The sequence below is a fragment of the Vulpes vulpes genome, chromosome 4, assembly GCF_048418805.1.
Source record: "Vulpes vulpes isolate BD-2025 chromosome 4, VulVul3, whole genome shotgun sequence".
NCBI classification, from domain to species: Eukaryota; Metazoa; Chordata; class Mammalia; order Carnivora; family Canidae; genus Vulpes; species Vulpes vulpes.
In genome coordinates, this window is record NC_132783.1 from 13,143,145 (window position 1) to 13,159,685 (window position 16,541).

The window sequence follows — 16,541 nt, forward strand, 5'->3', positions numbered from 1 at the left end:
CATGTTGAAATGAGAATATTTTCCCTTTATTAAGAAAAAAGCCTTAAAGCAATACTCACTCCAGTGTTCACTAATTCACTTGGTGTTGGCCAATTCGCCATATCGCTGAAATCACTAGCCTAAGAAGTAATAAATAAGTGTTACATCTGCAAATTAGAAATCTTATGTAGAAAGAATATTTTCTAAAAGTGAAAGCAATTTTAAAAATTACCTACATACAATTATATGCAGGCATTTGCCAAATTAATTCAAAAGCTTCTCCAAATAACAGAACACTGAAATAACAATGCTTGGGTCTTATGATCCAACTTCAAGCACTATTTAATGAAGCTGACTACAGTGATTTACATAGGATAACGAAACAAATTAGTATACACAGAATTTGACAAAGGCTACAATTCTCTAGTATATCATATATCAACTTTAACCTAACATCAGTGATACAACTAAAAGAAAAGTACACAGTAATCTAAAAGTTTCTAACATACCAATTTTCAAAATCAATACAGCTAAGAAGTATTTCATGTAAAAACATACCTTGCTGGATTTCTTTGTCTTGAGTTTTCCTGCTTTTATAATTTTAGGGGAACTGAGCTCTAAAAACAATAACAACAACAACAACAAAAAAAAACATGCAAAATTGGTCTTACAACCACTTAATTCAACATATTAACTATTATATCAATTTCAGTAAGCCAGTGTTGTCATCATTTCCAACAAAACTCAAAGTTCTGAGAGAAATTTTTAACAAGAAATCAACTATAATTCAAACATAGATTCAAATTGGTCTTCAGTGTTCAAATCAAAAGTAAGAAATATCAGTTTAAACTAAACTGATTGACCAATCCTTTCTCTCACAGAATACAACAGGAAAAAATCAGAAATATAACACGTTTCAATACAGTAAAGTTAGGAACACACTTCCCAAAGGGATACATTTTGCTATACAATTCATATATTGTCATTCATCAAGGACGATCCAGACAACAAATCAGAAGACTTCAAACAAGGATAACATGTTTGACAATCATAATAGGTTGTATATAGGTAAAGTCATAAAAAATAAAAGTTTGTACAAAACTATCATAGTATTACCACTTGTCCCCATCTTATTTAAGACAGTAGCTGACAACAGAGACTGACTCTCTAAATCAAAACTTTACATTGTCTTTTAGTTTTTGGTTCATTACTTAGCAACTAGATGGTATATCACCTACTGAACATGATCTGAAGTAAATATTGAAAAGCAGAATAAACTTGGGATCTGTATCTACAGAAAAACATAATAATCCAGCAAAAATGAACCCATAAAATCACGGAAATGACCAATTCATAGAATGAAGCAATCTTTGAGTTAAAACTCAAAAGCGGGGCAGCCCTGGTGGCACAGCGGCTTAGCGCCACCTGCAGCCTGGGGTCTGATCCTGGAGACCCAGGATTGAGTCCCATGTTGGGCTCCCTGCATGGAGCCTGCTTCTCTTTCTGCCTCTTTCTATGAATAAATAAAATCTTAAAAAAAAAAAAATCAAAAGCAGATTTTTACTTTTTTTTTTTTTATGATAGTCACAGAGAGAGAGAGAGAGAGGCAGAGGCAGAGACACAGGCAGAGGGAGAAGCAGGCTCCATGCAGGGAGCCCGACGTGGGATTCGATCCCGGGTCTCCAGGATCGCGCCCTGGGCCAAAGGCAGGCGCCAAACTGCTGCGCCACCCAGGGATCCCCAAAAGCAGATTTTTAGAAAGAATACTTATCAAAGGAAGAAGGATGGAGGATTAAGATGTTACCAGGGATGTACATACAAGGATCTGGAGTATTACAGTAATTCTATTCCTAAACCAGGATAACAAGTACCCAAATATTTCTTTCATTTTTCTTTATACTTTAAGTACACCTATATATGTGTAAGTGTATGCACATGTGTAAATGTGCATAAGGATAAACATTTCATTAAGAAAAATTAAATAAAAGAATATGGGTAAATAGGGCATAAAATGGGGACAGGAAAAAAAATCTAATAGAGAACAGTATTTGCCTGAACATTATCTAGAGTTTGAATGAATTATGCTCTACATATACTATTTACCTTTTATGAAAATCATACAATATAGGACATTTATGGGACTTCCCCTTCAACAAAGTGGAAAACATGTCCCAAAATACTGCTAGGTCAAGTAAATTAAGTATCTGGTAGTTGCAAAATAAGCCTTATACAAAATATTTGATGTAATGTTAAGTAACAAGGGAGAGGGCACACAAGCAGATTTTATTTAGCTTTATTACAAATCAATTAGACATTAACAATCACAAAATTAAGGTCAGAAACTAAAGATAAAAAATTATCTGACCACATAAAAATCAACTTTTTAACTTTGTTACTAAACGACACAATTAAGTTACTAACAAAATTTTTTAAAGATACTTGAACATGATAGAAAATTGATTTAAATTGATTTAAAAACCAATATGGTTCCATATTCTACTCAGACATTGATTATAACATCCAGCTAAAAGATAATAAATAAGTTGGGAAGGAATATTTATTTCTTTGCACATTTAGAAATTTTAAAATGAGATTTTGATTTCTACAAATTATTTTGGACTCAAAATCTTTAAGTTTTCTTTAAATTTTAATCTCTCAATTTATGTCCTGTAAAAAATCACTAAGCTGTACACCCTGAAACTAACATAGCATTAGTATGTCAATTATACTCAAAATACCATTAATTTAAAAAAATACAAAGGGGGCACCTGGGTGGTCCAGTGGTTGAGCATCTATCTGCCTTTGGCTCAGGTAGTAACCCGGGGTTCTGGGATCCAGTTCCACATCAGGCTCCCTTTGGGGAGGCTGCTTCTCCTCCTGCCTATATCTCTGCCTCTCTGTGTCTCTCATGAATAAATATTTTTTAAAGTATTTTATTTATTCATGAGAGACAGAGAGAGAGAGTCAGAGACATTGGCAGAGGGAGAAGCAGGCTCCACACATGGAGCCCAATGTGGGACCTGATCCCTGGACTCCAGGATCACGCCCTGGGCCAAAGGCAGATGCTTAACTGCTGAGCCACCCAGGCGTCCCTAAATAAAATCTTTAAAAGAAAAAAATACAAATGGCCAAACATAAAATGGCACTCAATTGCACTAGTAAAGAAATGCAAACTAAAACAAAATACTTTTTACCTATTATATTGACAAAAGAGAATGCTAAGTATTGGCCAGTCTACAAAGAAATGGACATTTCTCAGGGCAACTTGGATGGCTCAGTGGGTTAAGTGTCTTCCTTTGGCTCAGGTCTTGATTCCAGTGTCCTGGAAAATCTAGCCCAGTGGGGAGCCTTCTCCTTCTGCCCCTCCCCCTACTTGTGCTTGCTCTAACTCTGTCAAATAAAATCTTTAATAAAAAAAAAAAAAGGGAGGAAATGGACATTTCTCTCATGCTGTTGTTAAAAGTGTAAAATAGCATACTCTTCCCAGGATAATCTGTCATTTAAAATACATATAACTTTTAATAATGCAATTCTATTTCTGGGAAATTACCTGGGAAGCAAGACAAAGTACAAAGATGTCTGTATAAAATGAAAGAAGCCCATCAGGTTTTAAAAAATAGTTTACAAAGATAGGACAGGTAAAACAAGCCTAAGAATGGTAATTTTAACTAAGAGTTTCCCATGTTTTAACTAAAATGGAGGAACTTGCCCTGGATATTTATAGAGAAAACCTAAGACTGGAAACGCAAGCCAGTCTAGAAAATTAAAAAGTTAAAATTAAAATATATTATGCATACATTGTTTTCCAAACAGGTAAAACCTAAGAAATAAATTTAAACTGCTAATGGCTTCAAACATATACCTAAGTATACATGAACAGTACGTGATCTTCATATTTCTATTTTTAAAATAGCACTAGTGAGATACTAGTGCGACTTATTGAGTAATATTCCAGTATCTTTAAATCGTTATTCTTTAACTCTGGGAATCTATAAGCTATAATCTGTAAACCTCAACTGATATGGAAAACTATCCATTTTAAGGTCTTAGACACAGAAAACAATAACTGCAACACTATTATCTAGTCAGGTAGATGCAACATCCTCAGTTGTTAACAGTGATTTATTGTGCACAATTAGGATCGAAATCCCTCGTTATTCAAACTGTGATATGTCAATCAGGATCACTGACATCATCTATGAACTTACTAAAAATACAGAATATCAAGTCCTACAGAATCAGATCTGCATTTGAACAAGACCCAAAGTGGAGGGACGCCTGGGTGGCTCAGCGGTTGAGCATCTGCCTTGGCTTAGGCCATGATTCTGGAGTCCCAGCCCGGCATCCCAGCCCAGGATCGAGTTCCACCTCTCAGCCTCTCTCTGCCTCTCTCCCTGGGTCTCTCATGAATAAATAAAATCTTAAAAAAAAAAAAAAAAAAAAAAAACCCAAAGTGGATTCCTAAACGCATTAAAATTTGAGAGTCACTAGTATAATCTCTTCTCTTTAAAGACTGACTCTATGTCTAACACCATAAGATGTCTGTTACAGCATGATGACATTTGGTTATAATTTTTTTAAAGCCAGATTTTTTTTTATCAAATTAATAAAGTCCACAAATTGAGTGCCATTTAACTGAAAGCCATTGCTGTGGACAATATACAAACAACAAGACAGCTTTTGCCTCAAAGAACATTACAAACTGGAAGAAGAGATAAAAAATGAGAATATGTAATCCCAGTACAAGACACTTAAGGATAATTTCTGTGAGAGATATGGAATATTAAGGGAGAGCAGCTTAGAGAGGCCAAGAAGACTACATAAAGGAGTCAGCATTTGAATTTGTTTTTCAAGGATAAACAGAATTAAAACAAAGGGAATGATGATGAGCAAAACCTTAACAGGCAAGAAAACATAAGGCATTTAATCCAAAACAGAGTACACAGAAGGGTACATAAACAAAAAGAAACAAAAAGCTAGAAAACTAGGGTAAGACGGGACACATTACAGGTTCCCTCCCAATTTAAGTACTCTCTTAAACCAATGTGTAGGATATTTAAGTAGCTGGGGGGGGGGGGGGGGACGTGCAATGACACAGGGACAATTTTACTTACTTTAATTTTCATGGCTATAATCTTTAGCAAAGTTTTAATTAAGCAAATGTACCGATAATTACCAATATTTCACATAATTTTATATTTAAGGGAGAAATATAGTAAAATGCCATTTTGCTACAGTGAGTGCTTTTAAAAAAACTACTACTTATTACTCTAAAAGTGAGAGAATCAACTTGTACAGTCACTTTAGAGAGCAAAGTCAAGTAATACCCTATAACCTAACAATTCCACTTTTCATCATCTATCCTAGAGAAAGTCCGACATATCCACAAGAGGTATGTAATTTTTAAAGTAGGTTCCATGCTTAGTGAGGGGCTTGAACTCACTACCTCAAGGTCTACCACCTGAGCCAGTCAGGGGTCCCCAAACTTAGTTATTGTAAAGAGAAAAAAACAATAGGGTCAATCAACTTTCAATCAACTTTAAATGAAAAAATGGAGGATGATATTAAGTTCTAAACACATTTGTAATACACTATGTTTGAAAGTAACTATATAGAAAGGTCTGAAATATATATTCAGTAAACAAGTAGCACCACTTATCTCTTTTCTTTTTTTAAGATTTTATTTATTTATTCATGAGAGACACAGAGAGAGAGGCAGAGACATAGGCAGAGAGAGAAGCAGGCTCCATTCAGGGAGCCCAATGTGGGACTCGATCCCAGGACTCCAGGATCATGCCCTGCGCCAGAGGCAGGCACTCAACTGCTGAGCTACCCAGGGGTCCCTGATTATCACTTTTCTTGAAGATATCTATAGTTCTGTTTTTACAAGGAGAATGTATTTATGTATCATTTACATAACTTATTTAAAATGTTTTTAGGGTAATAATAAAGCTTATTTGTGGTTTCTGGGAAGCAGACTTTAAGAAAAAGTTGAAAAAAAAGAAAAGAAAGAAGAGCTGATGAGGTCAGAGAAGATCAAGGATGAAAAACATGGGAAAAAATCAGTATATAGAATGTCTTCACGAAGTGAAAATGCTGAAATTATATTAGACAGCTGAATTTTGATATGCTGAATGCAGCCATAACTACTGGTAAAAAAAATCAATAAATCCCATATTGTGGGGCACCTGGGTGGCTCAGTGGTCGAGCAACTGTTTTTGGCTCAGGGTGTGATCCCAGGATCCAGGATCAAGTCCCACATCGGAGGGAGCTTGCTTCTCCTTCTGCCTATGTCTCTGCTTCTCTGTGTCTCTCATGACTAAATAAAAATCTTTTTAAAAAATAAATACATAAAATTGCATATTGTGATTTTAATGCAGGTCTCCAAAACAAATGAACTACTTTAAACAAGGATAGGACAGACAGCAGGACAATCCTTTCTGGTCTCTTGACTGAATTCAACACTGTTGTGACACTGTTCTAGGCCTCCCGGATAAGCCAGGCTCCGGTTGAAAAGAAGGCCTTATCTAGTTTAAGAGGAAGAGCTATACATAAGCCAAAACGATCCTACAAGTGGAATAAGGTGTCTCACAGGGGCTGAAGAAGCAAAAACAATTCACTTGCAGTTCAATCAGAACTGTAGTTTCTAACAGGGAAAATTCATGATTATCTGTCCTGAAATAATCCCCTTCATGCCCTATGTTTCTATCTCTGATAATAAACTTTTATTTTGTTTGTAATAAAATTATGTGAATGGAATCCCTATATATCTTTAAGAGAGTGACAGTAAATCCAGGTTTGGCCAGGACAAGCATGGTTTAAGTCTATTATTCCAACATAATATCCTTCTCTTTGCCTCTACAATATCCTGGATTGTCGGATAAATTACATACGCCCTTTACTAACAGATTATTGCTATTTTGTACCTACTCTGAACCTTAAAGGTCCTCTGCTATTTCATTGTTGCAAATTTGCTTAGGAGAATAGGAAGCCAAGGCACGGGGGTTAAGGATGACACTATGTAATTAACTAGAAGAAGTGAATACACCCATTTCATTCATTTACAGGGCTCAGACAAATTGCCAGAAGTCAACTAGGTAGTTGGTAACAATATCTGCACTAGAACCCAAGTCTCTCAAAACAGTGCATTTCTAGACCATAATCTCTAAATTACTCAACTACAAATAGAAGTTGTGGTAGAACAGTCGGCATTGGGGAGAGTTTATAAAGTTACTACTCTACTCCAAGTAGTGAAAAATGGTATGCCTGTAAAGCACAGAATGGATTCCAAGAATAGAAAGAACTGCCTAGGGACGCATGGGTGGCTCATGGTTGAGCGTCTGCCTTCCGTTTAGGGGGTGATCCCAGGGTCCAGGATTGAGTCCCACATCGGGCTCCTTGCCAGGAACCTGCTTCTCCCTCTGCCTATGTTTCTGCCTCTCTCTCTGTGTGTCTCTCATGAATAAAAATAAAATAAAATCTTGAAAGAAAGGAAGAAAGAAAAAGAAACTACCTACAATGAAACATCAACAAAACTGAAACTCCCATGAGCCACACATAACTGAAATATCACCTTGTTCTTAACCTCCATCAAAGACTAAGATCCCCAATGAAGGCACCTGAGGTTACTTGAACTGTTAAATACTTTTTAAAAGGACATTTCCAATTAGAATTCCCGAGTCTTACCTTGAAAGTTTTAAAACCTGTCAAATTAACTACATTCAAAAGACAGTTCATTTTTTGGGTAGTTCACTAAATATAAATTATAATTGTGCATAAGTCTAAAAGTAGGGAGTTTGGACAGCCTATTAACATTCATTAGGGCTTTCTCTTTGCTAAATTAATGGAGATAATGCTTTATGATTTTCGTTTTCTTGAGTTAGTGATAGTAGTAAACAGATTTTTTTTTTTTTAAACAGATCTTTATAGCTAGAAGAGAATGGCCGTTATATTGAGAGCAAATTTCTAGGCAGTTTTTTCTGCAAGTGCCAAAATTTATCATGAATGATGAGTAAGTATTATCATGTCAAAGCTAAAGAAATCAACACTTCTCACTCTATTGGAGTTCCTCTTAAGAAATGTTAATATACCTGCAAATAATGTATATAGCAATACCTCTACAGTTATACCACATCCTTTAATTCACTTGATCCTCATAAACCTGTACACATGCTCACATTTTCCCCATTTTATTAACCTTTAAGAAAAAAAAGTGAAGATTTGCAATAGCTACATTTTTTTTTATGATAGTCGCACAGAGAGAGAGAGAGAGAAAGAGAGAGAGAGAGAGAGAGAGAGAGAGAGAGAGAGAGAGGCAGAGACACAGGCGGAAGGAGAACCAGGCTCCATGCACCGGGAGCCCGACGTGGGATTCGATCCCGGGTCTCCAGGATCGCGCCCTGGGCCAAAGGCAGGCGCCAAACCGCTGCGCCACCCAGGGATCCCCAATAGCTACAATTTCTATATAAAAAGTTCAAGGGACGCCTGGGTGGGGCAGCGGTTAAGTGCCTGCCTTCAGCCCACGGCGTGGTCCTGGACGCCCGGGATCGAGTCCCACATCGGGTTCCACATCGGGTTCCCTGCATGGAGCCTAATTCTCCCTCTGCCTGTGTCTCTGCCTCTTTCTGTGTCCCTCATCAATAAATAAATATTAGGAAAAAAAAGTTAAAGGGATGCCTGGGTGGCTCAGCGGTTAAGCGTCTGCTTTTGGCCCAGGGGCATGACACCCGGTGAGTGAAAGTGAGTACCGCAGAGTAGGTAAGCACACAGCCTGGAACCAGACTGCCTGGCTTTGAGTCCCATTTAAAATGGTTTCTATCCCATATGGATGATTGTGAAGAATAAATGTAAAACGGAGCCTGCTTCTCCCTCTGCCTGTGTCTCTGCTTCTCTCTGTGTGTCTCATGAATAAATAAATAAATAAATAAATAAATAAATAAATAAATAAATAAAATCTTTTTTAAAAAAAGTGTGCTGGATACATAGCATGTTCTGCGTGTTAGCTAGTAGTTACTAATATTAATTAACTGTGCACATATTACATTTTATTTATTTATTTTTAAGTAGGCTCCATGCCCAGCGTGGAGCCCCATGCTCGGTTCACACTGACGACTGTGCGATCAAGACCCGAGCTGAGATCAAGAATTGGACACCGGGCAGCCCGGCTGGCTCAGCGGTTTAGCACCTGCCTTCGGCCGGGGGCGTGATCCTGGGGACCCGGGATCGAGTCCCGCATCGGGCTCCCTGCACGGGGCCTGCTTCTCCCTCTGCCTGTGTCTCTGCCTCTCTCTGTGTGTGTCTCTCATGAATAAACAAATAAATAAAATCTTAAAAAGACAAAGTTCAATGAACTTACTAAAACTTAATTTAGAAAATGAAACTAGGAGACAACTGCCTTTTGCGTTGTTTAGCTCCTCCATTAAACTACGACCGAGGGCAGCACCCCGAGCCCTGGCCCGACGCCACCTCCCCGGGAGGGCGGGGACTACCCTCCACCCAGCGCGCGACCCGCCCCCCGCGGCCACGACCCTCGGTCCGATCTATTTTCCGCCACAATCACGATTCCGAGCATTGTCAGCAGCATTTCCATGAACGCTTTCTTGTTTCAAAAACGGAGGGTCTCAGCTTGCCAGTGATTTCAGCACCACCACCAAAAATCACAACCTCACTTCCACTTCTCAATCCCCTTGCTCCGACTCGCTTCGCCCACCCCCACCCCACCCCACCCCACCCCACCCCCTTTTTTTTCCCCTGCAAGTCCACGAAAACTTTCCCATAGGACCAACTGCACCATCTACCTGAAGTCGGCTCTCCCGGGTCACTATCCCGTCGGGGGGGCAGGGGGGAGGCGGGGGGAGCAGACCCCGAGGGAGGCCGCGCCAGCCCCGCCGCGCGGCTGCGAACCTCCCGCAGTGCCCCCACCCGTCAAGGAGAACCCGAGGTCCCACCTCTTCCTGCCGCTCCCTTCCCAGATGTCCATTTATGTAAATAGGCGGCGTGAATGACACCTTGGAACAGAACACCTCCGAGTGACAGGCAGAGGCGGCCCGCCCCTCCCCCAGCCCCGGCCGCCTCCGCCGCCGCGAGCAATCCCCCTGCACACGCCCTCCCAGCGCCCGCCGCCCAAAACCACAGACCTGCCTCCAGGGTTTCCAGGGGGGACGGCGGCGGCCCCGTCCCGGCAGGGGACAGGTGCTGGGGAGGCTTTTTGGTCCAGGGGTTCTCTTTGGGCGGCGGCGGCGGCGGCGGCTGCGGCTTTTCCTCCCGGCCGGCCGCCGCCTCCTCCTCCAGGGCGTCCTCCGCCCGCGGGGCCCTCGGCAGGGCTGGCGGGGCTCCCCCGCCCGAGGGGCCCCCGGCGCCGCGCGCCTTGCGCGCCAGGTGCAAAGCCAGGGGTCGCACGGGCACGGCCGCCTGCGGCACGCTGCGCCCCAGCACCAGCGCCGGCGACGGCTCTCCCCGCGCCCCCGCGCTGATGGCTGTCGCGGCCTCCTTGCCCTCGCGTCCGGGCGCCGTTACCAGCAGCGACTCCTTCTCGGCCGCCACCGCGGGGGGCTCCTCCCGGGGCTGAGCGGCGGGCACCGCCGACATGGTCCCCTGGCCCCAGCCGCCCCGGCCAGGGGGGGCCCGCGGCCAGGGAGCCCGACTGCCCGTGTCTCCGCCGGGGAACCGACCGGCTCCGGCCTGGGGCACAAAACCCAGAAGCCCGGCCGCCGCCGCCGCCGCCGCCACCGCCGTGCAGCGCCCGGCGTGCCGCCCCTCCCCGCGTGGAACGGAGCGCTAACCGCCCGCCGCCCCAGCCCGCCTCGCAGGCTCACGCTCCGAGCCAGCCAGCAAGCGCCGGGCGCCGCAGCCGGGAGCCGCGAGCCCTCACCTGGCGCAGGCGGCGGCGCAGGCGAGGCGAGGGAGGCGAGGGAGGCGAGGGAGGCGAGGGAGGCGAGGGAGCGAGCAGGGGCCGGGAGACCTCTAGCGGAGCGCAGCGGGCGCGTGCCCGCACGGCCGGTAACTGCTCCCGGGGGCGGAGGCGGGGGGCGTGGAAGGGGCGGGCCCGGTGGGCGGGGCGAGCCCGTGGTGGGCGGGGCGGGGGCGGGGCCTCCCGGGCGGCGTGACGTGGCCGCTCCCCGGCTCCCGCCGTCGCCAGGCCGCCGCCCGCGCTGCCTGACGGACGAGCCCGCCCGGGTGCCGCCCGGCCTGAGGGCGCGGCCCGCCCAGGGGGAGGGAGGGCGAGCTGGACGAGTCGGCCGCTCGGGCCCCCGCCGCCGGGACTGCGGGAGCAGGGGCGGGGCGCGCACCGGGCCTCTGTGACTCGCGGCGCGGGGGCCGGGGCGGCCTACGCACGTGGCCCGGGCGGCGCGGGGCAGGTCGACCCCGGGTCGCGGCGGCCTCTGCCCGCGACCCGGGCCGGGCCCCTGACCGCGCGGTTCCGTCCTTCTGTCGCCCGGTGAAAAAGTCCCCCCACCCCGAGACTGGGGTGGGGGGGGGCACCGCGATCACCGGTGATCCCGAGCCACGTCCAGGATGGAAATTGTGTAATCTGCAGGTAACTGTTTGTGAGACCTTTGCCCGGGCGATCGGCTTAGTGCACTTCCCGCCCTCATTTCCACCCTCGAACCCAGATGTTTTTTTAAGGTCTTCCTGAGCAACACAGCGGGTTGATGTTTCGCCGACTTTGTGTTGCTGTTGTTGTGACCCGTCCCCTTAATTTGTAGAGGTAACACTTGTTTACAAATTAACCATGTTTCCTAATTTTTTTTTTTCTTTTTCCTGGAATGGATATAGGTTTAACAGAACCTGGGCAGCTCCCGGTGGCCCAGCGGTTTAGCGCCGCCTCTGGCCCAGGGCGTGACCCTGGAGACCCCGGGTCGAGGCCTGCGTCGGGCTTCCTGCTTCTCCCTCAGCCTGTGCCTCGGTGTCTCTCCTGAATAAATAAATAAAACCTTTAAAAAATTTTTTTAAATAAATAAAAGGTACAACTATGTTCTGATTAACTCCACTAAGAGCTTTCTACCTGAAATTGAGTGAGTGAACATTGGTTTCATGGGCACGGATTTGTGAGTTAGTAAATGTTGATGTCGCTGTGCAAGGTCTCAGAAAAGAGGTTTGACCCAGTGAAAATTTTTTCACCAAAGGGACACCCCCCCCACCCCACCCCCGCCACACACACACAAAAAAATCTGTATCCGCATTTGTATGCACCTGGCCAGGGGTCCCTTCTGGCTTCCTCTAGAGCTGCCTAAAGAGGCAGTAAGCTTGTACAGGACTCTTGTCCCAGGGGTCTCTCTCTCTCTCTTCAAACTCGAGATGGTTTTCATTTACTCAAAAGTTGTACTAGGCATTTTTTTTTTTTTTTTACCGTGTTCCCACTTGGGGATAAGTATTTCCTTTTTTTTTTTTTTTTTTTTTAAAGATTTTATTTATTCGTGAGAGATACAGAGAGAGAGAAGCAGAGACACAGGCAGAGGGAGAAGCAGGTTCCATGCAGGGAGCCCAGCACGGGACTTGATCCCAAGACTCCAGGATCATGCCCTGAGTGGAAAGCAGACGCCAAACCACTGAGCCACCCAGGGATCCCTAGGTCCCTAGGGATATATATATATTTTTAATTTCCCTAAGGTTAGCAACCGATTCATACATTACAACAATTATAATAAGGCCTTTCTTGTTTTTCCGTATCACTGATTTCCAATTTATCTGACCCTAAGCAACCTTCAGAACTCAGGACCAGTTAAAGAAGCCCTGTCCTTACCTTTACTCCCAAGGAGGCATCATCTTTACTAGCTCCGTTATTGGTAAAGCTTTGTTTTGTTAACTATAAACTCGCTGCCCTTCAGGTTAAAATCAGCCTTTTGGAGTCCTGCCAGGTAATGCTTGTTCCATTTACAAAAGCTCAGCAACAAATTTGCCCTGGTTGTGACTCAGAGAACGCCTTCTATTTTACCATCTATTTAAATACGGATGAATTAAAGACTGATTCTCTTGAAGGAAAGGTTATGGATGGAATGGTTTTCCAAAGTTAGATTCATATGGGCTACCTAACCATGGTCGGTCGTTTCGTTTGTTGCTGTTTTGTTTTGTTTTGAAGTGAAGAACTGTAAAGATGCTTTATTGAAGAAATACAGGAGTTTCTTGGAAATAGGTTGTGCTTATAGGAAAAGAAGAACTGGAGGGCAAACGTGTACTCAGAAGGTCTCTAAAGAATTCAGTAGTTTGGGATGCCTGGGTGGCTCAGGTGGTTAAGCATCTGCCTTCCGCTCAGGTCATGAACCTGGGAGTGAGCCCTGCATCAGACTCTCTGCTCAGTGGGCAGTCTACTTCTCCCTCTTTTTCTCTCTTTCTCAAATAAATTTTTTTTTTTAAATTCAACAGTTAGCATATGGTGATCATCACCATAGTGCAGTGCCACTAATGTCAGTAAGGGAATTGGGAATTTGTTGCCCCCCTTTTTTAAGATTTTATTTATTTTTTAATATTTATTTATTTATTCATGAGAGACAGAGAGAGAGAGAGAGAGGCAGAGACAGGCAGAGCGAGGAGCAGGCTTCCTGTATTGATCCAGATGTGGAACTCGATCCCAGGCTGGGACTCCGGGATCACGCCCTGAGTCAAGCGCAGATGCTCAACCACTGAGCCACCCACATGTCCCAAAGATTTTATTTATTTATTTATTCATGAGAGACATAGTGGGAGAGAGGCAGAGACACAGAGGGAGAAGCAGGCTCCCCGTTGGGAGCCAGATATGGAACTCGATCCCAGGGCCCCAGGATCACAACCACTGAGCCAATCAGATCCCCTGTTGCCCCTCTTTTAAACACATATTAATAACTATTTCCACATAACTGCCTCTTGGAAACAAGGTCACCTTTATCTTCTGTTTGCCTTTCCACCCTTTTCCTGCTCTTGTGCCAGGCAGGGCTGACCTGTCCAGATTACACCAAAGGATCCTCTCACAGTCCTTGATATTTCAATGGGTTCAGGCAGTAGGAAGTAATCTACAAGAGATAGGAGGCCAGAAGGTAATGAGGTCATAGTCTATGTTCCCCAAGCTTGTGAATTTCATATTCACCCAAGATTAACTGCAGATATTCAATTAACCTCTCCAATTCTTACCTTTGTCCCTTCAGGCCTAGTAATAACTGCTAGTCCTTAGGATACTATATTATGGCCTGTTGGTTTCCCTGACTCTTGGGCTGCACCTCTGTAAGTCACCCTTTCAATAACTCTATTCGGATTATGCAGTTGAAGCTTTTCCTCTGATTTTAAGATTTTATTTTTAAGTAATCTATACACCCAATGTGAGACTCAAACCTACAACCTCAAGATCAAGAGTTGCACACTCCACTCCACCAACAGCCAGCCAGGTGCCCCTATCCAATTTTTGATGGGACCTTGACCAATCTAATTTGCCATTGCTGAAATTCCATTATGTTAAATCATTTGGCCTCTGCTGCTAATTGTCAGATTCTTCCTCTGTTTCTTAGTTCAAAATCAAGAAAGACTGGCTCAATTTATTTTTGTAGCCAAATCATTTTCCATCTTCCTATGAATTATTTGCTCTTGAGTAGAGTGTCTGTCTAGCCTGGAGGAACAAGTTATTTGGTTCAAAACACTACCATCAAGGCAATGAGGGTAGGAGAACCAGTTAGTATGAATGTAAGAGAGGTACATCCTTTAACCAAGTTTTCTTTTCTTTTTTTTTTTTTTTTTTTAAGATTTTATTTATTTATTCATGAGAGACACAGAGAGGGAGGCAGAGACACAGGCAGAGGGAGAAGCAGGTTCCATGCAGGGAGCCCAACGTGGGACTGGATCCTGGGTCTCCAGGGTCAGGCCCCGGGCCGAAGGTAGCACCAAACCACTGAGCCACCCGGGCTGCCCTAACCAAGTTCTCTTAGTCTTTCCCTATCTTAGTGAATGGCACCACATTCCAGTCTGTGTAACCCAGGAGTCATCATTTCATTTCCCCTTGCCCTCACTCTCCATAATTCATTCCTTTTCAAATGTTTCTCAAGCATCTGCCAGGCAGTGTTCTAGGCACTCACCAAGACCAGTACCTCCTGAGGGTCAAGTCCTGCTTTCCCTGCTACCACCATCCTACTGTCACACCCTCTTAATTGGCCTCTCTGCCTTCACTTAGATTTATTTGATAAAACTGTAGAGGTCACATGAAATACTACCTATAAAATGCTTATCAAAAACCTTGGCCCAGTGAAACTACCTATTTTTATTGCTTTTAAAATCACAGACTTAACCAGAATAAATGACCTTAATTTTACTGAGCTACTGAGAAGCCTGGTTAGTTTTTTTTTTTTTTTTTTTTAAGATTTTATTTTTTTATTCATGAGATCCACAGAGAGAGAGAGAGAGGCAGAGACACAGGCAGAGGGAGAAGAAGGAGCAGGCTCTATGCAGGGAGCCCGTTGTGGAAATCTATCTCGGGACTCCAGGATTAAGCCCTGGGCCAAAGGCAGGTGCTAAACCACTGAGTTACCCAGGGGTCTCCTATTTATTTATTTATTTATTTATTTATTTATTTATTTATTAATGGAAAACTGGTACATATAGGGTTATCTTTTCAAAGAAGAGAAACTGGTTCTCTGAACCCTAGAAATTATGAAACACTTAAATTATCCTTATACAAACTTGATGATCCTATTGTTCAAATGAACCTTTTAAAAGATGAATCTTGTTTTTCCTGTTTAGAGTATGCTTATATATTGTGAGATGATTGAACCTAGTCTTTCTCCCCCTCTGCCTGGTGTCCTAGGAAATTAAAGTCCCATGAGAACATCAAGATCTTTGTTATTATTACCAGTACAATTTAGGTTCAAGTTGGTAAAAACCCAATGTACAAATAGCTGTACTGTATGCTAGAGAAGTTTCAAAGAATGCATTAGATATAAATTATTTCAAAGTCCTTCAGTCCAAGGAGAAAATAAAACTGAACCCAGAGATTTATTTTAACGTCTTATAAAATAGCCTCTTTTTAAAAGATTTTTTTTTTTTTTAAGATTTTATTCATTTATTTGAGAAAACAAGCAAGGGGGGAGGTGTTGGGGGAAGGAGCAGAGGGAAAGGAAGAAGCTGCAGGGAGCCAGATACAAGTCAGGGAGGCCAGTGGGCAGGGGGCTCATCCCAGGACTTTGAGATCATGACTGGAGCCAAAGGCAGCCATTTAAATGACTGAGCCACCCAGGTACTCCCAAAAGATTGATTTTTTTAAAAAGATGTACTGAGCCATCCTTACCTCCAAGTTACAGAGCCTTGGGCCCTGTTTATCAGAATAATTGCTTTCATTATGAGCTGAATGCTCAGATAAGTACTGCATACTTCCAATTATCTTTAACCTTCAAGGCAGGGTCAATGCTACTGTGTATTTGAAAGGCTTTGCATCTTCTTTTCAGTAAATAAATTATCAATCTTAGATACTGTGAGAATAAGAGTCTTTAGAGATTTTTGCTCTATTTTTACTTAACTACAAATAAGTAAAAACACTGTGCTTGCTATGCAGACATAGTTCAAAACAAATCTAGGCTACCTTGCAACCAAATTGCTGTTCCTAAATGAGT

General features: G+C 43.3%; 1 protein-coding gene across 17 annotated transcripts in view; it reads right to left on the minus strand.

Moving 5' to 3' along the window:
• LARP1B (La ribonucleoprotein 1B) overlaps positions 1–10,983 on the minus strand; it is a 128,349-nt gene extending 117,366 nt beyond the window's left edge. For 5 of the 17 annotated variants that reach the window (XR_012000925.1, XR_012000924.1, XM_026014273.2 and 2 more), the window contains exons 1-3: positions 10,116–10,697; positions 538–596; positions 60–119 (exon numbers count right to left, since the gene is read on the minus strand). Coding sequence is in view for 9 of the 17 variants with exons in the window: in XM_026014273.2 (XP_025870058.2) it covers positions 60–119; positions 538–596; positions 10,116–10,566 (570 nt within the window). In the remaining 8 variants the exon portion in view is untranslated. Of the gene's footprint in view, positions 1–59; positions 120–537; positions 597–9,776; positions 9,925–10,115; positions 10,698–10,849 lie in introns of those variants that run through there. The other 12 variants (XR_012000926.1, XR_012000928.1, XR_012000927.1 and 9 more) reach the window with 9 other exon arrangements.
• Positions 10,984–16,541: the final 5,558 nt, after the last annotated feature.